A 23,665-nucleotide genomic window follows, 5' to 3' on the forward strand; every position below is an offset into this window, starting at 1 on the left:
CAGGGCACAAACAAAAAAGTATACATTTATTTACAGAGCAAAAAATGTATAGAATTCGTGTGTAGTGGCGCTTAGAAAGGGTACAATAGTATAGAGCTGCTACCACCTAAAGTGCCGTCCTCTCACAGCTTGGCACTCACAAATACAATATGGTGGAATTACTGAGTATTATATACGACAAACCCAGTGTAAGGTGGAGCGCTATAGAATGAATTAACTTACTAATTTACAGAGCAACCTAAAATTAATTACAAATATGGTGATTTAATCACACCATATGGCCATACAGTGTTCAAGCCCCCCACTGCTTCAATACATTTGGGAATATTGGAAGTGACCCGCCAATATTTGCACTTGGAAATACTGATGGGCTTATACATTGCATGGCCATATAGTGCAATTAAATCTCTATATTTGTTTGCTAAGAAAGGTGCTTTTCAAATAGTTTTAAAAGATTTTATACTGCATTTTTATGTGTGTGCAGTCCACTTAATTGCCATAATGTGTACTCTGCATGTATATTGCATTGAGTGTGCACCTCCCAATTACTTTTTTTTGTCATGATATGTAAACAGTAATATGTAATGTAGTGAACAAAGTGTACTCCAACCATTTCATCACTGTGTCCCTCCATTCAGTGTTAAACCATTTTGAAGCAGTTTAACATACAATAAGTAGCCCTGGCCACCCAGAGCCCAGCCCCTGCTGTAGGTGTGGCTAAGGAAGAGATTACACATTTCTAGTTGTCATACCCATTGTTATCAGTAATGGACGCTAAATCGGCTAAAAGCAGTCAGCACTTTCAGCCAATCAGAGCTGCCCATTGCTGCCCAGGCCAATACTTCCTTATTAGTCCAATCAGCATAGAGGGGATGGGGCTGCTGGGGACTTTTGTTTAGGATTAAAACATAAAACTATTAAGAACTGTCCAACACTGAATGAAGGAATGGCACAAGGAGACTCCAGACACTTTAACCAGTTAAAAAATATGAAGCAGATACAGTGTCTGTAGTGTCCCATTAATACAATAAGGAGCACTGTTAATTTGTTTTTAATCTATCTGTCCACTGTTGGTCTAATTGCATTTTATAACTTGTTTTATATGTTGAATCTTTTTATAGGTTTTTTTCACTGCCTGTGAGCTGAATGTGTTTGATGTTCTGGCAGGGTCCGAGGTACCTCTGCCCCTAGCAGCTATATCGGAGCTTTTAGGCACAAGCATCAGAGGAACTGAAATCTTACTTGATGCCTGTGTGGGACTTAAACTATTGGAAGCAGATAATCAAAATGGAGAAGGTCAGTAAGATATATTACAGGGTTATTTATAACTTCACTTGTAAACCATGTTTAATAAGACATGTTATAGATACACATTATCAAACATTCTAAAAATTGTCATGTGAAAAATTTATGAACTGTGGGGCAAGGAGCACATTATTTGTGGATGTGATTCCTATGTGCACAGCTACCCTTTAAATTTCCACATATGATCTTGGAGATGGAGGAACATATCTTCAGATAAGTATATACTGTATATTAATTTATACGTTTTCAGGTAATTTCAACATAATAAAATATAGATTAAATGTATATAAAGTGCATAAGTGCATGCATAAAGCGTACCTGCCCTGCTGAACATTGGCCCTTAATTACATATGAGCCGATCGTCGGTTTTACGTCTCCCAATAAGCCTTTTATGGGTTTGGGTCAATATAAAACCCACCATTAAAGGCTTATCAATAAATAATCCAATAAATATGGAATTGAACTTTTTTTTTTTTTTTTTTTTTTAAATATCAAAAATCGACCATATACTTTTCAATGCTTATGTTGACTCATAACACTCTGATTGGTGGTATTGGACCAATCAGAGTGCTCTTTGTCATTTTACACAGCATGGGAAAATTCCAAAGAACTGACATACATACACTCATACACCTTTCCCCAACACTCACAAATTACTATTTTTTTATTTAACTTTACCCATCCTCCATAAAAGAACTGGAGTGGATTCCTCACCTGGGGTCCAGAGGGGCTGCAGGGGCTGCTTGATAGGCCGGCAGACGGTGGACGTGCAGGGCAGAAGGCGGGGGAGCTCTGATCTTACAGCTCAGCTCCCTTGCGCGCCGCTTATTGATGCCCTGAGCCGGCATGATGTCATATTCCGGCTCCCGGCATCACAAAGCGGCATGCAAGGGAGCTGAGCAGTAAGAGCTCAGGCTACAGCACTCGCCGCAAGCCCGCAATAGGAGCTGCCGCCGACCTCGTGGGGGGCCCAAAGGTGGCCAGCTGGCCAGATCTTGTGTCCCCCAGGCTACAAAGCTAACAAGGCACCCTACTGGCGTCCTATAGCTACGTGCCCACAGAGAGGGTTTGGCGTGCCAGCTGTGGCATGCGTGGCATAGGTTTGCCATCGCTGTCATATACTGATAAAATTTTGGTCTTTTGTCTGGGCATTTTCTAATCCCCATTCTAATTGCCTTTATCCTCATCTACACATCCCTGGGTCATTTTCTCAGTAGTTCCATAAATCCAAAAAATTAGGGTCCCTCCTTAAGCCAACTTATTCACTACACTCACTCTGAAGTCAATAGCAGCACAAGGGCTTTCAAAAGAAACCAAAGTTGTGGAATATTCAAGTATGTCCCCATGAATGCAAATAATAACATTCTGTAAACCATCATTTTCCATTTCGGGTATTCGATACTAGAGTCACCATACTTCCAGAATCTAACAATGCTTTTACTTTGTTCCCATTGCTCTTTAAATAACATGACTCGGGATTAGGACAGCAATCGGTGCTAGCAGACATTAATGATATAAACCACCATTACCATATTACATTGCATAGGTTTATTTTTCAAAGGGCAGTCTTTTGTCAAATGTGCAAGTTCATCATAACAATACAATTATCTAACATAATCCATTCCCCATCTAGACCCTTTTCCACGGCTGATGTTTCAAGGAGCAGACATAAGACTTCCTTCTGGATACACATCACATGCCTAGTTTGCAGGGTCTTAGTTACTCAGCTTCTGTGGACACTCCAGCTTTACAGGACCTTGCAGCTCTCCTACTGCTAAGTATCTCTCCACTAGGACAACACATCGGTCCACTTTGTCACTCTGTCACTCTGGCCAACCCATCTCCTTAGTGTATGAGGCGTAGCAGAAACTGTCCCATTAATAGGAGCTCGACTATTGGTTCTGATGAGTTCATTTCAGGTTGCAGCCCCTTCAGAGCCAGGTGTATGAGGTCAAACACTTGTGACCTGGCTGCCTCATCTGAGCTATAGATCCACAAATGGAATCTTTGTGCAAGCAATGCTAGGATTTCTAGTAGTGCAGTACCTCCTCTAGGTTTAGATCATAGATGGCTTTCTGTTGTTCTCTCCTGAGGAAAGTCACCAATAAGCTTGCCGACTCGCCTGTAGGCCATCCTTCTTTCTCAGCAGCCTGTTCAAATACCAGAAGGTATGTCTCAACATCCTCTGAAGGTGACATATATTGGAGATTATGACTTGCCTGGATCAGCCTTTCCACTTAGTGCATTCCTTTAAGGTCATTAGTAGACTTCGGCACCACCAAAATGTTCATCTATTAAGACAACAAAAATGTAATTTTGGCCAAACCTAATTTTGCTTGTTTTTTTCAAATGAAATTCGCCCATTATTTTTTCGCCATTAGTGTCAGCTGCCTTCTTAATATGTGACAGAGCGCCTGAATAGACAAAAGCTTTGACCTCATCAGATGACCGAGGAAGTCTCGAAACTGCTATTCCCCCTTCAGACAACAAATTCTGTTTGGGTCAGTTTTCTGCCTAGGCATTCGCTTGTACAGGGCGTATAGCCATATGTCCGCGTTTCACCCTGTGAGACTGCTCTCTGCCCTCGGAGGGTATCCGTTAACCTGCATTCTCCACCACATGCGACAAACTCACTCTGGTATATGCTTGTCTGAGTTCTTTTAGTTGCACTGCCCTCTTCATCACACTCCTTTCTTGAATGCAAAAGTTATTTAACCTAAACCAAAACAAATTCTGCTCACTTAATAAAGTGATTCAAAGTGAATTTCCAATTGAATGCCAAAGTAGCCAAAATGAAAGCATAAGTCACTGGGATATTTTTTCTGGTTTGGCTAGTTTAACCTTCAGTTTGAAATTCACTGTAAATTCCCTGCAATTCTCACTTAGTAAATCACACTGAAAATTGTATTAGGTGTTCGTTCCTATTAGAACCACATTGATTCCTTTTTATATTGTTTTTGACTCCATGGACCATTTATATCTGGTGGGAAACTGAATAGATGTTAAACATGGGTATATTTTAGTTATTTCTGATTAATTCTAGCATTTGGATAGATGTGTTATAAAGTTCAGTGTATATGCTAGGCACTTGAGGAGCAGATAAAAGGCTGCAGTAAATCAATTAATTCAATAAAGAAAAAATAATTAAAGGGTTCGTTTTCAGATATTTCTATTCTATATTTTCACTGATTATTTTGGCTTCCCGAGTGAATGATTATACAGACAGTACTCACATACCGACCAGGTTCCATTCTTATGACTCGGTCGTAAAACGTATTGCTCGGTAAGTGAGGATGTGCTACAGAGCATGTGCGCCAGAGCAGGGAATCCCTCTAATCTATGTTCGGGGAAAATAGCTCAAACATAGACCAGCTCTCTAATGTTGGGAATTCCTTGAATCCCTGCGCTAGAGAGTTGGTCGTAAGACCGAGCTGTCGTTAAATAGGTAAGTCATAAAGTTAGAACTACCTATATGTGATGGACTGAAACAGTCTATATTTTCAAGTATTATTCAGTTGCCTCCTCAATTGTATATAAAAAGCTGCCTTTTTCAATTATAAACTTGACTTTCAGTTTTTCAACTTCAACTTTTCCATTTTCTGCAAAAGTTTTATTAAAGGAACACTATAGTCACATACATTACTTTAGCTAAATAAAACCATTTAGTGTATAGATAATTCCCCTGCAATTTCACTGCTCAATTCATTGTCATTTAGGAGTTAAATCACTTTGTTTCTGTTTATGCAGCCCTAGCCACACCTCCCCTGGCTATGATTGACAGAGCCTGCATGAAAAAAAAACTGGTTTCACTTTCAAACAGATGCAATTTACCTTAAATAATTGTATCTCAATCTCTAAATTGAACTTTAATCACATACAGGAGGGTCTAGCAAGCTATCAACATAGCAGGGGATAAAAACATCTTAATTAAACAGAACTTGCAATAAAGAAATCATAAATAGGGCTCTCTTTACAGGAAGTGTTTATGGAAGGCTGTGCAAGTCACATGCAGGGAGGTGTGACTAGGGTTAATAAACAAAGGGATTTAACTCATAAATGGCAGAGGATTGAGCAGTGAGGCTGCAGGGGCATGTTCTATACACCAAAACTGCTTCATTAAGCTAAAGTTGTTCAGGTGACTATTGTGTCTCTTTAACTCCAAAAGGATCACTATATCCTCTTACATTATACTAATAGCATGATTGCTATCTTTTTACTTTACACTATGTTAAATTGCTAGAGTTAAATTACAAATATGTTAATCACTGTATGTCAGACTGGGCAAAGTCATCCGGAGTATAAGGAAGATTGTCTCATGTTCTCACAGATCTTTCACCCCCATCAGACAATTGTAGACTATCCCTAAATAGATTGATATAAGTTTTAGCAATGAAAGGGAATAACATTTTCTTAAGTTCATTGTTTATCTGTTATTAAAATGTATTTTTATTTTGCAGTGTTATATAAAAACACAGAACTTGCTCACCGCTACCTGAGAAAGACCAGTTCTAAGTCCCTGTTTAGTTCAATTACCCATTTCTCCACAAAGGTTTGCCGAAAAGTGGACTTACTTACAGACAGTGTCAAGTAAGGAAAAAATATGTGAGATGTTGAAGGAACTTTTCCAGTGTGTGTATGTGTGTGAACTCAACAATATTTTCCAGATGTCCAAGCAGCAATCATAACAATTGAGGTGTAGTTACCCATGCCTCACAAGACCGATAGCATTGAAAATGTTAAAAAAGCAAAATGCAGTCCCCACCACCAGTCTCCTCCTCTCCTAGCCTTATAAAAGGTAACTTCACCCTGAGCTCCCCAGTATTTGCTTGTCCTCAGGACAGGTCAGGTAGCAGAGTTATCTGCCTACCCTAGGCGGAATAGGTGAAGCTCCTCATATATTTTGTGTTTTGGACAGATGTCGTGAGGGGTCTGCAGCCTCTGGAGGGCTCTGTCTGGCTTTTGTGAAGTATTGCTTGGTCTGTGTGCTTGTCAATTTTCATAGGCTGTGGAACACATGACAGGCTCCTGTGTTTCACTCCATTATCAAATCTGCCCAATCAGTGCCGGGTGATGGAATGTGCATCTGTACGCACTGCTGGGAGGCTCCGTATTTGGAAAACACACTGGGGTGTTGTTGCATTCCACTTTCGGATCCCAAAATGCTACACACATGTGCAAAGCGATCATGGCGCCAACGCCAATTTTAAGTCAAACGAAGCAGTAACTATCTGGCCTTCGTGAGTATGTTGGAGTGCTCTGACCAGCCCTCCAGCACACCTGAGGCCTATTAAGGTGAGACAAGTGGCTGTAAACTTAATAGTCTCTCTTTCTTTCCTAAATAAGTTCAGTTTTGGTTATGTGACTGCCAGGTACAATCCACATTAGCCTCTGTTTGTTCCACGATTTTGCCCTACACACAGCGAAGCAATTAAGCAAGGTTGTTAGTACATGAATTCCTTATAGTTTCTTTAAGCGTATAGAAGGTGCAAAAACAGTTGAAACTAGATCTTAAAGGCAAGTACATATTGGTTTATGTTCCAGGAAGCTTGACAATGAATTTTAGGCTATTTCCAATGCTGGCTTATCTACTGAAGAAAAGGCTTTACTCTGCATATGCCGGTGAAATACAATGCCTGTGAAAGCCAACCTCATTGTGCAACACATGCATAGGTTACTCTGTCTCCAGTGACCAGAAAAGGAATTTGCACACAGGTTGTGATTTATTTACTATACCAGCAAATGCATGCGCATTTTATTCATCTGTTTTGTGCAGAATACCCACCTTTATGCATCCTCACTGCCTGTTTGGGTGCAGTGATCAATCCACTAAAGTGTGTGTGTGTTTTGCTTTATTTTCTTTAAACACACGAGACCTATAAAGTTTTATATACATACTGGGTGTATGAGAAATGTTCAATTCGAGATTTCTCCTGAAGATTGAATTACAATTATTATATAGTGCCAACATATTTTGTAATGCTGTACAATAAGAAATTCAACATAAACCATTTTGACATACAGGAATGGCAGATGAAGAGGGCCCTACCCAAACTAGCTTATAACCGAAAATTTTAGGATTTTCCTTGGACAAAGTAAATTCCTCTACAGTTTTACCATTAACAAGCTTAATTACTAGTGGATTTTTATTCTAACCTGTGGGTATCCTGAGTTGTGTTTGAGTATTATCAGTTGCCCTGCTACTTATGCAGGAAAGGGTTTAATGAGGTAAAATCACTTTAACCCTTGAGATTATAACTCATATAACATGTGAGATGCAGCATTAAGACAAGAGTAACCCTATAGTGTTAAAAACACTATTTAGGTTCCACCTCCCCTTAAAATGGGTAAAAAATCACCTTTATTCCAAAACTATGCGGGTCCACCAGTCGCTGTCCCTGTTCTGATCCGCCTAATTGGTCATTTCAGCCAATCCAATCCTTGACTTGGACATTGGATTGATTTATATTGTCAATTCTGATTATCTCAGCCAAGGTGGTGGGGCCAAGTGCTGCGCGGGCCAGTCTGCATCTCTGAGGAATGTTCAGCCTTTCCATGCAGAACATCATGAAGCACATCTAGTGGCCATCTGAGTGACTGCCACTGGAGGTGTCCCTAGGGAGCAATGTAAACACTGTCTTTTCTCTGAAAATGCCTGCAGGGACATGCTGTACACACCAGAACAACTACATTAAGTTGTAGTTGTTCTGGTGACTATAGTGTCCCTTTAAATTGAATTCCATTTGGTATCTGTGTTTCCTTTTTATAATTGGGGGTGCTTGGGGAGACAGCATTTAAGGAGTAAGTAGGTGGGATTTAATTACTTACTGTAAATTATTTTTATAATATATATAAGTCTGTAGGGGTGGGGCAAAGACTGTAGAATGGGGGGACAGATACTATAGAGGGGGGGCACAGGCTGTAGAACAGGGGGACAGGGGCTGTTGAAGGGGGGACAGGGCTATCATATACCACCACCTTGCAGCGGCCGACATCCTTCCCAATGCTGGACTGCCGCTCTATTAGGAGCTGCACGGAGGGAGAGTCGCTGGAGGTAAGGTGAGTAATGTCTCCCTCCTTTAGTGTGATGGCACCGATCAGATGCAGTCACATCGTGGTGCCGATCAGGCACTGTGATGGTGCGACTGCACTGATCAGTTGGGGTGACATTGCAGGGCCGATCGGGCACTGTGATGGTGTGACCGCACTGCTCTGGTGCTGTCACACTGAGGTGACGATCAGGCACCGTGACAGTACCCCCACCGGGTGGGCAGGACCAGGCTTATCAGGGTACCGGACTACCGGGCATGGAAAGAGCGAAGAAGACGTCAAGCATGAATGTCAAGAGCGTTCCTCAGAACCATAACCCTTTCAATTCACCAGATACTGCATGAACCACGGAAGAACCTGGAGTCCAAAACAGAACACACTTTGTTCTCTTCATGACCTGCAACCACTAAGGGAGGGGCAGGTGCAGAAGGAGTAGTGTATCTATTGCAGATAAGTGGATTAAATAAAGAAACATGAAATGTACAAGGTATACGAAGGCAGTGAGGTCAAGGACATAAGACACCGGATTGATCCTACGTGACACACGGAAAGCACCAATGTATCTAGGCGCGAACTTCAAAGAGGGTACTCGGAGTCTAATGTGTTTAGTGGGCAGCCAAACCCCTAAGAGTTCTAAGACTAAGAGTTCTTTTTTACTGTTACAGGTAAGATTCATCTGTAGGAAAAGGTTACTGACTGCACAAGGTTTGATTTCCTGTTGGTAATTATAAGGCATTTGATTGGATTAGGTAGCTACTTGCTATTGATTGCTATTTAAATTAGCTATTGTTTGCTAATAAGCAGAGGCCTACCCAGGTGTTAAACATTCCTAGTGGGAGGTGATTTTAGGAGTATATAAGGGTAGTTGTCATTAGCTTGGCTAATAGAGCTTTGTTGCTTCTAAGTGTGTGTGTGGTTGGAGATATTCTGGAGAGTGTTGCTTCTAAGTGTGTGTGTGTGGTTGGAGATATTCTGGAGAGTTGCTTCTAAGTGTGTGTGTGGTTGGAGATATTCTGGAGATAACCTGGAGGTAATCCGAGGTATTCAGGAGGATAAATAAAAAGTTAAGGTTTGTTTGATTTAAATTATTCACCTCATTGGAATGGCAGACTTAGTTCAGTGTAATAGTTGCTTTGCATTTGTTTCACGTTCCACTTTTTGGAGGTTTGGTTGTTGTCTAATCTGTAGACAGTTCTCTATTTTGCGGCAGGAGATTGTATTTTTGAAGTCTGAGATTTGTAAATTATCTGGTAAACAAACTCAGGCTGGAACTGCTGCAAAGCCACTGCCGCAGAGACATACTAGGAATGGCAGATGGATTACTGTAGGATCTGGTAGACTTGGAGTTGTGGATAAAAGGCATATTGCACAGTCTGTTGCTCTACATAATTCATTTTCTGCACTTTCAGAGTGTAGTGGTGTCGTGGAGAGAGGCACTGAGGCTAGTGGTGTCGTGGAGAGAGGCACTGAGGCTAGTGGTGTCGTGCAGAGAGGCACTGAGGCTAGTGGTGTCGTGCAGAGAGGCACTGAGGCTAGTGGTGTCGTGCAGAGAGGCACTGAGGCTAGTGGTGTCGTGCAGAGAGGCACTGAGGCTAGTGGTGTCGTGCAGAGAGGCACTGAGGCTAGTGGTGTCGTGCAGAGAGGCACTGAGGCTAGTGGTGTCGTGCAGAGAGGCACTGAGGCTAGTGGTGTCGTGCAGAGAGGCACTGAGGCTAGTGGTGTTGTGCAGAGAGGCTTGAAGACTATGGTGAGGCCTAATAGAAAGCAGTTGTTGGTGGGGGATTCCATCATAAGAGGTGTGGAGATGGACAATGGTGGTCTTGTGAGGTGTCTTCCCGGAGCTACTGCTCACAGAGACAGGAGACGTATCGGTAATATTGTTAAGCAAGCAAAGCAGGAAGGGGAATTGGATGTACTTGTCCATTTAGGGACAAATGACTTGGCTTGCAATGAGATTTCAGAGGTTAAGGAAGTTTTTAGTGTTTTTGCCAATGATATACGGCAGGTTGCTTCCACACTGTCATTCTCTGAAGTTCTGCCTGTGCATAACACTCAGAACGACAGGCGGATGCGTATTAGGGACTTTAACTTGTGGCTTTGTGAATGGTGTCAGGAGCAAGGATTTGGCTTTATTGCTCATGGTAGCTCTGTTTGGAATGGAAATAAACTGTACAAAAAAGATGGTTTGCATCTTTCTCAAAAGGGAACAAATGTTCTCAGTGAGCAGTTCAGAGGTTTTGCTAGGATGTATTTAAACTAGGAGGGGGGGGCAAAAGGGTGATAAAACATCAATCCAATTGTCCCCCAAAACAAGGACAGAAGGTGCCTGTAGCAAGTGTGTTAAAAAATGATAAGCTTAGAGTCATGTCTACAAATGCTCGCAGTTTAGGGAATAAGATCCATGAACTTGTGGCAATAATGGCAACTGATAGTGTAGATTTAGTCGCTGTTACTGAGACATGGTATAATGAGAAAAATGACTGGGACATAGCAATACCAGGGTACTCTTTATATAGAAAAGACAGGGAAGGCAAGAAAGGGGGAGGGGTGGCCCTGTATGTAAAGAATAGCATAAAATCTAGCCTAATAAAGGTTAGTGAGGCGAACATAGAGTCAGTTTGGGTTACGTTAGAATTTGGTAATCACACAGTAACTCGTGTAGGTGTGATTTATAGGCCCCCAGGACAAATTGAAGAGTTAGATAATCTACTAGTTGAAGAAATAGCTAAAATGACAATGAAGGGGGAAGTTATCATCATGGGTGACTTTAATCTTCCTGATGTGAATTGGAAAACAAAAATAGCTACTTGTGCCAGGAGCACACATATTCTAAACTCCCTACTGGGATTGTCTCTAAAACAAGTCGTTGAGGAGCCAACTCGTAAAGAGGCCATACTAGATTTAGTGTTAACAAATGGAGATTTGGTATCAGATATTACTGTAGGTGAAAGTTTAGGATCCAGTGATCATCAGTCAGTGTGGTTTAATATAAGAACAGTGACTGAGTCACACCACACAAAAACAAAAGTTTTAGACTTTAGAAAAACAGACTTTTCCAAAATTAGAATATGTGTAAAGGAGTCATTATCAGACTGGAGCAATTTAAATGGAGTCCAAAAGAAATGGGATTATTTAAAAGTTGCACTACTGAAGGCAACAGAAAATTGCATTAGGCTTGTCAGTAAAAGCAAAAAATTCAAGAAACCACTGTGGTACTCCACAGATGTAGCCAAAATAGTAAAAAACAAAAAGTTAGCATTTAGTAATTATAAAAAAACCCAGAGTGAGGAAGACAGAATGACCTATAAGATTAGGCAGAAAGAGGCTAAGCAAGTTATAAGAGCTTCCAAATCACACACACAAGAGAAAATAGCACAGTCAGTAAAAAAGGGGGACAAAACCTTTTTTAGATACATAAATGAGAAAAGAAAAGTAAAACAAGGATTAGTTAGATTAAAAACAAAAGAAGGAAGGTATGTAGATGAGGATAAAGGTCTAGCTGACTGCCTCAATGAATATTTTTGTTCGGTATTTACAGATGAAAATGAAGGAAAGGGACCTCAGTTAAGAAAAAGGATAAATGAGTCATTTATTACACGTGAGTTTACAGAGGAAGAGGTTCTATTTCAACTGTCAAAAGTAAAGACAAATAAGTCAATGGGACCTGATGGAATACACCCAAAGCTATTAAAAGAGCTTAGTGGTGTACTAGCAAAACCATTAACAGATTTATTTAACCAATCATTGATAACAGGAGTAGTCCCAGAAGATTGGAAGTTAGCGAATGTTGTGCCCATTCACAAGAAAGGTAATAGGGAGGAGTCGGGCAACTATAGGCCAGTAAGCCTAACTTCAGTAGTGGGGAAAGTGATGGAAACCATGTTAAAGGATAGGATTGTTGAACATCTAAAAACACATGGATTTCAAGATCAGAGACAACATGGGTTTACTTCAGGGAGATCATGCCAAACTAATCTTATTGATTTTTTTGATTGGGTAACTAAAATTATAGATCAGGGTGGTGCAGTAGACATTGCTTACCTCGATTTCAGTAAGGCTTTTGACACTGTTGCACATAGAAGGCTTATCAATAAACTACAATCTTTGAGTTTGGATTCCAATATTGTTGAATGGGTAAGGCAGTGGCTGAGTGACAGGCAACAGAGGGTTGTAGTCAATGGAGTATATTCGAAGCTTGGGCTTGTCACCAGTGGGGTACCTCAGGGATCTGTACTTGGACCCATTCTCTTTAATATTTTTATTAGTGATATTGCAGAAGGTCTTGATGGTAAGGTGTGTCTTTTTGCGGATGATACTAAGATATGTAACAGGGTTGATGTTCCAGGAGGGATAAGCCAAATGGAAAATGATTTAGGTAAACTAGAAAAATGGTCAGAGTTGTGGCAACTGACATTTAATGTGGATAAGTGCAAGATAATGCATCTTGGACGTAAAAACCCAAGGGCAGAGTATAGAATATTTGATAGAGTCCTAACCTCAACATCTGAGGAAAGGGATTTAGGGGTGATTATTTCTGATAACTTAAAGGTAGGCAGGCAATGTAATAGAGCAGCAGGAAATGCTAGCAGAATGCTTGGTTGTATAGGGAGAGGTATTAGCAGTAGAAAGAGGGAAGTGCTCATGCCATTGTACAGAACACTGGTGAGACCTCACTTGGAGTACTGTACACAGTACTGGAGACCCTATCTTCAGAAGGATATTGATACCTTAGAGAAAGTTAAAAGAAGGGCTACTAAACTGGTTCATGGATTGCAGGATAAAACTTACCAGGAAAGGTTAAAGGATCTTAACATGTATAGCATGGAGGAAAGACGAGACAGGGGGGATATGATAGAAACATTTAAATACATAAAGGGAATCAACACAGTAAAGGAGGAGACTATATTTAAAAGAAGAAAAACTACCACAACAAGAGGACATAGTCTAAAATTAGAGGGACAAAGGTTTAAAAATAATATCAGGAAGTATTACTTTACTGAGAGGGTAGTGGATGCATGGAATAGCCTTCCAGCTGAAGTGGTAGAGGTTAACACAGTAAAGGAGTTTAAGCATGCGTGGGATAGGCATAAGGCTATCCTAACTATAAGATAAGGCAAGGGACTAATGAAAGTATTTAGAAAACTGGGCAGACTAGATGGGCCGAATGGTTCTTATCTGCCGTCACATTCTATGTTTCTATGTTACTTAATAAGAAGGTGCAGCACTATGTATATTATCAGCATGAACCTGATCCCATGTTTTGCTCATAGAGGTCAGATGCTCATCCAAAGTGGGGATATCGGTATCAGAGAACACAGAAGGTAAGACAGCAGGGTGGAGACCATATACAACAGAAAAAGTTTGAAAGAGTCATGTGTAGCGTTTTTCCGGGCAAATTCTGCCCAGGGCAAGAAATAAAACCAATTATCCTGGGAAGCGTTAACAAACCAACATAGAAAAACTTCCAGAGACTGATTTGGCCTTTCAGCAGCCCCGTTAGTTTGGGGATGATAAGACAAAGAAAAAGACAGGTCGATACCCAATTCTTTACAAAAAGATTTCCAGAATTGAGAAATGAACTGAGAACCTCTGTCAGAACAAGAAACCGATACCAGAAATACGGGAAGTCAAGCTAAGCCAAGATCAATAACCAATAAAAAGTATCAGGAACGCGCTCTCGGATAACCAACAGGATGAAAACCACGACAGGTCACTGAACAACTGCAGGTTTGGGTTTAAATAACCCAGCAAACCCTGCTATTTGCTCATTTGGGTCCCATGGCCCCTGAACGAGTTGCTGCATGCACGTTCACGTCACTAGTGACGTCCTTGTGGGCGGCGCTAATATAGCGCTGCCTTGCAGCATCCGGCGTCCTTCCCAATGCTGGACCCAGCCACTGTATTAGGAGCTGCACGGAGGGAGAGGCTCTGGAGGTAAGGTGAGTAACCTCTCCCTCCTTTTGTGTGACCAGCACCGCGATGAGACCGCATCTGATCGGTGCGATCGGGAAGTGTAATGGTGTGACCGCACTGATCTGGTGTGGTCACACTCAGGTGCCGATCAGGTAAAGTGACAGAGGCTTTCTTATTGGAGCCTCGGACATTCAGAGGAAGTGGACGGGTAGAGTGATCAGGCACCATCTTCCAGAGTTTGCTTTAAACCATTCACTAACAGGTTAACCTCTTAATATAAGCCCAGGACATCCACACACTAGGTTTACTTCATTTAGATAAAGTTGTTCTGGTGCCTGAGTGGCACCTAATGCAAGTTCTAATGCTGATATATAAGAACAATTATGTTTTGATAATTAATCATGTTGCTATTTATGTTCCTAGGCAAGGGATACCAGTGAGTAAGATGCAACATGGAAATCCAGAAGATATATTTTTCAATCTGTACAGGTAATTGTGATAATGAAATACATTCTTCAATTCATTTTTAAAACTTTATGGCTGGCAGGTTTTACTTACAATGCTAGCCTATATTGCTTTGCTTTACATGTAAATAAGAACTTTCACTTTTAGAAAATGTAAAGATGTTGTGTTTACTGGTTGAATAGTTAAAAAAAAACTCAACTCCACTGCACTTCTGCTTTGGTTGGAGGAAGCCTCTCCTGCTGAAGGAACTGTCTATTATGGATAATAGACAGACTAGTTTGTGTTGGTTGGGGACACTAGTATTAAGAGAACGGACAGAACAATCTCTAATTGCTTCAGCCAGTTTATTTCTTGTGTGCTAATGACTGACATATTTCTGATCAGGTATAGTAGAAATATTTTTGGGAAGGGATTGATATTACTAACCTCTATTTAGAGTTATTTTTATTTTGAATACATAAGAAGTTAGAGAATTTATTAACTTGCTTTTAATAGATCAGATAATATTAAAGAGCCATTCTAAACACCATAACCACTATATGTCATGCAGTTAGACAGCAACTAGTATCGCCCCTGGTTTTTTGTCAAACTCTTTTTGTGTGGTTTCACACAAAATGAATGTCCTTCCGGTGTCCAGCCTTTCTCTTTCTGTACTGGTAAGAGAGAAAGTACACTTTAACAAGAGCAATATCAGTTTAATCAAATTTAGACAGCATTGACCCAGAGCTTGAGTCAAACCATGGAATGTGGCTTTGCAAAGAGCCAGGTGACAGTGCCTGTAGCCTGCTAGCACCATAAGGTTGTAGTGATTATTTAAGAGTGGCCTTTTTATAGTGGTAGTACCAGGGCTGGCCCAAGACATTGTGCTGCCTGGCTCCAAGGATGAACTTCTGCCTCCCCCACCCTCCCCTCAACAAAACTATGCGCACATCAATTATGTTATGCACTCTGTGTAGTGAATGCATTGTGTGCGTGTGTATGCAGAGTGGATGCAGTGTCTGTGTCGTGTATGCAGAGTATATGTGTAGCAGATGCATTGTGTGTGTGTATTGCAGTGGTCGTCAACCTGGTCCCTACCGTCTACTAGTGGGCGTTTTAGGACTCCAGGTGGGTGGTAGTGGGTTCTACGGCATAAGCAGAATCCTCCCTCCATGAAGAGAGATGAATGCTCTATTCATCTCTCGCGCACTCAGTGGTTAACAGGAAGTGCGGGTGTGCAGATGCGAGTGCACGAATGCGCGTGTTCGCACACGTACGAACATGTGTACGCACGAACGAGTGTAACATGCGGGTAGAGGAAGGGGAGGCGTTGGAGAAGGGGGATATACGATAGCAGGGAGCTGAGTACTTGTAGAATAGGAGAAAGAAGGGACAGAGTACTTGTATATAGGAGAAAGAAGGAGCGGAGTACTTGTAAAATAGGAGAAAGAAGGAAAAAAAAAATATAGGAAGGAGATAATTGTTGTTGGCTAATAATAATAAGTGGGTTACCTAGCTCAGCCTTCCTGCTGGGCATTGCTATAAGTAAGGTAAATAAAAAATAGAATAAAGGAAAAGGAGAATAGAAAGGAAGAAAAAATAGAAAAAGGAAAAAAGGGGAGGGAATTGAGGAGGGAGCGGAAGGGAGGTGATGCACGGATGAGAAATCATATTTTGAGCAAACCAAGAAACCATCTGAATATCACCGAAAGAGGAGACCTTTGTTTGTTTGTTACGAAAATCGAACCAGATATCAAATATTTAGTCTCGCAGCATCAGCCTCAAGGATCTCATTAATCACTAGTTAAAGGTAATTTCAATTTACTTTATTGTTTTCTCATTAAACTTTTATAAAGTTAAGAACATTATAAATATGCATAAAGTAGAAATAAAAAGATAAATTTAAGTACTTTATGTATTTTTTAAAACACCCTCCTTTCTAAAAAAAAATTCCACACAAAAAAACAAAATTGAAAAGAACTGGTTGGTAAGGAAATATTTCCATCAAGAAAAATGCATTATTGGGCGGTAGGTAGAAAAAGGTTGACTACCTCTGGTGTATTGGATGCAGTATCTCTGTAGTGTGTGCAGTGGGGTTGGATAGGAGCTGTGAGGGGTGAGCATTTGTTTTTTAAATTTACAATTAGGGTTATTTTTCCCTCTCTGCCTCTTACCTGTGGCCAGGGAGGGATTGTCTGGTGGCATAGCATGCATGATGAGGGAGTCCAGAGATCTTCCCCACCAACAGCATGTCCACTCCTCTAGCAAGCCATGTGTTGCCATGGCAATGCTCCAGCAACTTGCAGAAATGCTCTTGATGCCCAGCGGGACCAATAGATGGTCTGGCCCTGGGTTGTACTGTATGTAATCTCATATAATAAAAGAACTGGACATGTTCCTATAATTGCCATGAAACTCTCCAATTTATAACACTGCAATGCATTTACTGCACAAAGATAACCGCTCCTATTTCTATTACCAGATCAGAAGAACAAATGATGGAATTTATACAGTTTATGGATAGCTCATGGTTTCTCTATGACAAAGCAGCAGTTATTTCAGCATTTGATCTTTCATGCTTCAAGATCATCTGTGATTTGGGAGGTTTGTAATTTGAGAGCCTTATTTTTGTAATCTTATATCATATTGCTATCTGTGATTTGTGAGGCTTGTGATTAGCAAGTTTTTTTATTTTTTTCTGTCATGGTATAAAGATGGAATCTAAAAACATGTACCGTATATACTCGAGTATAAGCCGCCCCTAATTTTACCCCCAAAAACTGGGAAAACTTATTGACTTGAGTATAAGACTAGGGTGGGAAATGCAGCAGCTACTGGTAAATTTCTAAATAAAATTAGATCTTAAAAAAATGATATTAATTGAATATTTATTTGCAGTGTGTGTGTATGAGTGCAGTGTGTGTGTGTGTGTGATGGAGAGCATTGGTGGGGGGTGGGCATTTTTTATTATTTAATTATTATTATTTTAATATTTTTTTTCTTATATTATTTTTTTTATTTTTTTTGTATTATTATTATTTATTTATTTTCGTCCCCCCTCCCTGCTTGTTAGCTGGCCAGGGAGGGGGGCTCTCACTCCCTGGTGGTCCAGTGGATGGGCTGTAGGAGGGGGGCTGGCAGCGAGCTCTTACTTACCTTCACAGCAGCTCCTGTCAGCTCCCTTCTCTCTCCTCCGGTCCGTGCAGCTCCCAGGTCAGCTCCCTCTGCAAGTCTCGCGGCCGCGCGGAGCGTTGCCACGGTAATCCGTGGCAATGCTCTGACCCCGCGGCTCTCGCGAGACTTGCAGAGGGAGCTGACCTGGGAGCTGCACGGACCGGAGGAGAGAGAAGGGAGCTGACAGGAGCTGCTGTGAAGGTAAGTTACAGCTTCCTGCCAGCCCCCGGTCCTTGTCTGTATTATGGCAATGTAAATTGCCATAATACAGACAATTGACACGAGTATAAGACGAGTGGGGGTTTTTCAGCACAAAAAATGTGCTGAAAAACTCGTCTTATACTCGAGTATATACGGTACATTGCACATAGTGTTAAATTAAAATATGAAAGGTTGCTGAAGGCCCTGCTCACACAAGCTTATAATCTATGGTAGGCAGACACTGCATGTCTTGCTCAACGACCCTTACTTATGAGGTGACCTGCCTTGGATTCTCAAACCAGAGGTTCCCAGTTCTAAAGCAGTACCAATACCACTTCTCTAATAAGCCAATTGCAATGAAATGTATTAAACATATAGAAAAATACATACCTCCAAAACTTTCCCATTTAGGAGGGACTGTACCTATTTTGGGCCCAAATCCCTTGTCCCTCTTTTCTATCCTGATGCACCTCTTTTCTTGGAGCTCCATTTTGTTGGTGTGTCTTCGTATAAAACAGAGCTCCACAGCAATAAAACTCACAGTAATGTGTTTTTAAACTAAATGTGTTAGAAATCATACTGTAAAAATACAATCAATTCTTCTTATTAATTCACTTGTATTGGCATAAATTGTAATTGGTAACTGGGAACTTGCGTAGAGAGGAAGAGTAAAGATAACTAATACAAACATATTTTTTCTTCCACTTTTGCTAATTATCTAACTTGAAAACACTGCAGGAATGTGTACAGTTTGCATGCTAAAGAAACACAAACAGGGTTATTCACTAAACACTGAATTGTTTTAAATAAAATGGGGACAGAATTTATACGGTAAGATGCACATTCACAAATTAGCATTGCATATTATTCCTTTTTACAAGCAAACAATAATTATAGGCCCAAGACTGTAGGAGTGAATAATAGCATGTCCACCCAACTTGCTTAATAAATAGCTACGAATCGATGTCCATGCCCCCCTCTCCCCCCCCCCACCCCCCCTATGTTTTATGTTTTTAGAGCAACCACCAGCAAATTTTTGCTTACTATTTAGAAGATATTTCCCCACTAATGGCATGGAGGTGGGGGATATAAGGGAGGTTTTGACTCGCATAGGCTTTTTAAAAAATTGTTTTACACTTTTAATTGTGGTGCCACATGGTTGCCAGCGCTGCCAGAGAGAAAATTGTTCCAATTTTTAAAATTAGGGCCCTGATCTAAAACATCTGGCCCTGGATTTTAACCATTCAAGTCCACATTTTTGGTCGTCCGGCAACTTTCATTCTGACTTAAATCCAGGCAAAATTAAGACTCATTTAGAGCCTGGCTTTAAAAATGTTGACATTGTTAAAGGCATACTCCGGCACCAATAAATGTGTTGCAGAATGCAGCACCGTAAGCCTGCCTTTTTAGCCACACCCCCTCACTCCAGAAAAAAATGTTCTCATCACAGTTATACACACAGCTCAGCCACTGACAGTAGTGAAGGATTTGAACAGAACTGCTACACAGTTGCCAACATTTGAAAACAAATTCCAAGGACACTTTGCAGCACAGCTATCAATTACTTTCTTGAACATGTACCACACCCACTGCCCCAAAGCTTTACCCACTCTGTCCAACCCACATAATTAATCTCCACCTGCTTATAATGCAGATTATAGGGCCTACTTAATAAAGAGAGAATTACACGGAATTAAGATGGGAAATTCAAGCTTAAGGCCAAAGTAGCTGCATTGGAAAAATTCACCCATTCCTACGGCTCTATTTCAGTTTGAAATTCTCATCTCAATTCCCTTCAATTCTCTCTTTATTGAGTAGACCTTTATAACACCAAGTTCCCATTAACAGTGCCATGCATCCTTGGTATGCGATAGATACATTCGCAGCACAGCATATATCAGGCAGGTACATATTATCACTTTTAAGTGAGTTAGGTATCAGTGGTGACACTGAGAGTACAAGTACAAATATAGAAAGACCTTATGCAGATATGCTTCAGTCAGAGAGTTATCTTTAGCATAGAAAAGGGGTCCTCAAACTTTTCAAACAGGGGGCCAGTTCACTGTCCCTCGGACACGGTTGGGGGCCAGACTAAGGTTTGAAGTTTTTTTTTAACAAACTCCTATACACACTTAAACAGACACATAGACATATACAGAAGTATTTCCCAAGGAAAATAACTGAGAATTTGCCAGTGAGGCGCTCAACTTCAAATATTTTATCTCAACAAATCTATTTCTGCATTCTGATCCTGATCTTAAAATTGCTTCAGAAGGATTTGTCTGCTGTCCTGAATACTAAAGGTCTCTGAGTCCTGAGATAAGAGGACTTCTGCCATCATAGTTAGAGCAGACTTTAACTGCTCTACTTTTCCCTGAGGGGTGATCCACGCCAGTGGCGTTAAAATTGTGAGTGTGGATTTGCTACCCCATTTTCTTCACGTGTTGCACATTGCACATGCACTTTTAACAATAATATTAAGAATTATTATTGTATTGTACACTATTAAGTTATTTAAAGTCATAGCGCACCTTATTTTTCCTGCAATGTATGTATAGTGGTGTTTTTTTGAGCTATTTTACACTTTAAGGTGCAGCTTTTTTAATATTGCTTCACTTGGAATAAATAAATATTTATATTCACTATCACTAAATATATAGCGCCTACTGTTTGCCTGTAGATATTTCTTTTCTTATATACAGACACACTGACACATACTTACATACATACAGACACACACACACACACAAGCATAAGGACATACACACACATACATACAAACACATACATACTGACATACATAAAGATATATACATACACATACATACAGATAGACATACATGCATATAGAGACATACATACAGACACACAGACATACATACTGAAATGCATACACATACATACATACACACAGACAAAGAAAAATAAATAGAAAAACACCAATCCAGGGGCTAATGGAGGTTGCCTGTGGGTTGGTGTTAATATGCCCTAAATAACTCTCCAAAACGGGGAATAACCCACAGGATTTGAACGGAAAAGGGGAGTAGGAGAGAAAGGACCTAAGTCCCTAATTGGAGAGTTATATGAAGGGAGGGGGTCCCTACCTTTAAGGATAATAATTAAAAAGAGACAGGAGAAAGGGCTAAACAGGGATATATGGAACCAGTCTAAACCATTGTAATATATGGTGAGAAAAATAGGTAATAAGGGTGGGGGGAGGAGAGGGGAACCAGAGGAATGGGGAAACAAATCTCCTTGATAAAGGGATAAGAGGTCCCCAATAGCTCATCCCAAATCCCCACACCTAAAGAGGGCACAATACTTGCCCTGTATACCTCAAACTGTAGGAAAACCGTAAGTGCCTACCTATAACTCAAATATCCTACCTGGCTACGTAGCAACAAATAAGGATATCATGACCTTGGTCCCATATGTGGTAAGGTAATAAGGGTGGGGGGGAGGAGAAGGGAACCAGAGGAATGGAAGAAACAACCCTCCTTAGTGGAGGGATAAAAAATCCCCAATAGTTCGCCCAAAATCCCAGATATCCACACCTAGAGAGCTCACAAAACTTGCCCTGTATACCTCAGCACTAAGGATAAACCATAAGTGCCTACCTGTAACCCTAATGCCCTTCCTGTCTAAGTAGCAACAGACACACAATTAAATTAAATCAAATAAATCCATAGTGCTACCTAAATCCATAGTGCTACCTAAAGTGAACAAAAGAAAGAAGATTCTATCTCGACGCGCGTTTCGGCATTCTAACACGCCGTCGTCAGGAGTAATGAGCTTCAGTGTAACATAGTATCCTTTTATATGCTGTGTAGCAATCCGCCTGTGAATCGTTAGCAGGTGTGGTTCGTCACGTGGGTAATTGCTGTGACGTGTTATTCGTCTTGTGATTGGTCAAGAGCTCTCCCTTATTCCGATTGGGCAGGGGGCGTGGTGACCAGTCACAAGTACTCAATACCCACGTGGGGAACGGAAAAAGTTTGCCGCAATTAGGGGGAGTGGTTTTGTGACGTCACTGTCACTGTCCACATTAACCCGTGCGGTGAAACAAAGGGGTTGCCAACATATTGCTACCCCATAGTGTATCCATTCATTAGATGATTACGGAAACAAATTGATTAACTTAGTTAATCCTATTCCCATAGCAATATTGGACGGATTTAAAGGGATAAAGGCCCTGATTTAATTATGGCTAAAGGTACACCTATGATTCAATGTGATGATTTTAAATCCATATAATAAATAATGGGTGAACAAAACAGTCACCCTAATTATATAAGAGGATATCACCACCTATGAATTTAATGGTGAACCTTCTTGTCCCATAACACCAGATTCCTAGTGACAAAAGAACATTCAACAAAAAAAAATTATGTTCAATACTGACTTATATACAAAGATTGGGTGGGAATTCCCTTAAGTTGTGCAACATCTAAAAATGGAGAGATCACAAAAATGCAGTAAATGAAAATCCCTCATTGAGCCATATGGGCGAGAGGGTTTTAAGTCTGTAAATCCAATAGGACTCACGTTGTCTCAATTTAGTCTCCCAATCACCTCTTCTCTGAGTCCGTGGGATATGTTCAATACCCATAAATGTCAGCTTTTTAGAAGAATTAAGGTGATGTATTTTCAGATGGCGGGATATCGGAGTTTCTAGAGGTCTCCTGACTGAATTGACATGTTCCCTAATACGTTTTCTAAAAGGTCTAAACATTTTCCCTACATATTTCATGCCACAGGAACAAGTTAGTAAATAAATTACACCTTCTGTTCTACAGTTAAAAAATGACCGAACTGTAAATGTGTCAGTATTGTTACTATCAGCAAATGCCTTGGATTATTTGTCCATAAAGTCACATGCACTGCAGTGGCCACATTTGTAGGTGCCCTTTGGTAGATAGTTAGTTAGGTCTTTTTTTCTTCTCAGGTGCCAGATGGCTCTGTACCAGGGTGTCCCGGAAATTACGGCCCCTCCTTGCTGTCACGGAGGGTGAAGGGGTAATTACATGTTTGAGGTGTGGGTCGGACTTCAAAATCGGCCAATGTCGTTTAAGTGTTGCCATCATGTAGTCCCAACCCGCATCGTATGTGGCAATGCATCTAATCAGTTTTTGGTCTTCTGATTGTGCAGTCTTATCAGTAAGAAGTGTATCCCGATTAGTCTTAATAGCTCTAGTATATGCCCTGCGTAAGACCCTGTTGGGATATCCCTTGTCTTTAAAAGCCTTCCTTAGGTCCCAGGCTTTAATCTTAAAGTCCTCCGTGGACGAACAGTTACGTCTTAGTCTTAGGTACTGGCCTATTGGTATGCCAGCCTTAAGAGATTGTGGGTGGTAACTGGTCCAATTCAGGAGGCTATTTGTGGCCGTTTGTTTTTTAAAAAGGGTTGTCGGTGCCAAACCTCCTTTTTCAATTGAGATTGTAATATCTAGGAAGTTAATCTGTTTCCCACCAACTTCGCTGGTAAATCTTAAATTAAGATCATTAATGTTAAGAATTTTGACGAAGTCTTCAAACTCCCTACTGGAACCTCTCCAAACAATTAGCACGTCGTCAATGTACC

General features: G+C 40.7%; 1 protein-coding gene and 1 long non-coding RNA gene across 2 annotated transcripts in view; both read left to right on the forward strand.

Moving 5' to 3' along the window:
* The first annotated feature begins 1,147 nt into the window (after window positions 1-1,147).
* On the forward strand, window positions 1,148-14,709 carry LOC134588585 (uncharacterized). Its single transcript, XR_010086642.1, has 3 exons — window positions 1,148-1,296; window positions 5,763-5,892; window positions 14,689-14,709. It is a non-coding gene; the product is annotated as an uncharacterized LOC134588585 (long non-coding RNA).
* A 1-nt stretch (window position 14,710) lies between these two features.
* LOC134593516 (acetylserotonin O-methyltransferase-like) overlaps window positions 14,711-23,665 on the forward strand; it is a 70,518-nt gene continuing 61,563 nt past the window's right edge. Inside the window, exons 1-2 of the mRNA XM_063444590.1 lie at window positions 14,711-14,754; window positions 17,192-17,313. Of these exons, the coding sequence (XP_063300660.1) occupies window positions 14,711-14,754; window positions 17,192-17,313 (166 nt within the window). The remainder of the gene's footprint in view (window positions 14,755-17,191; window positions 17,314-23,665) is intronic.

Source organism: Pelobates fuscus, chromosome 1, assembly GCF_036172605.1.
Source record: "Pelobates fuscus isolate aPelFus1 chromosome 1, aPelFus1.pri, whole genome shotgun sequence".
In the NCBI taxonomy this organism is placed as follows: domain Eukaryota; kingdom Metazoa; phylum Chordata; class Amphibia; order Anura; family Pelobatidae; genus Pelobates; species Pelobates fuscus.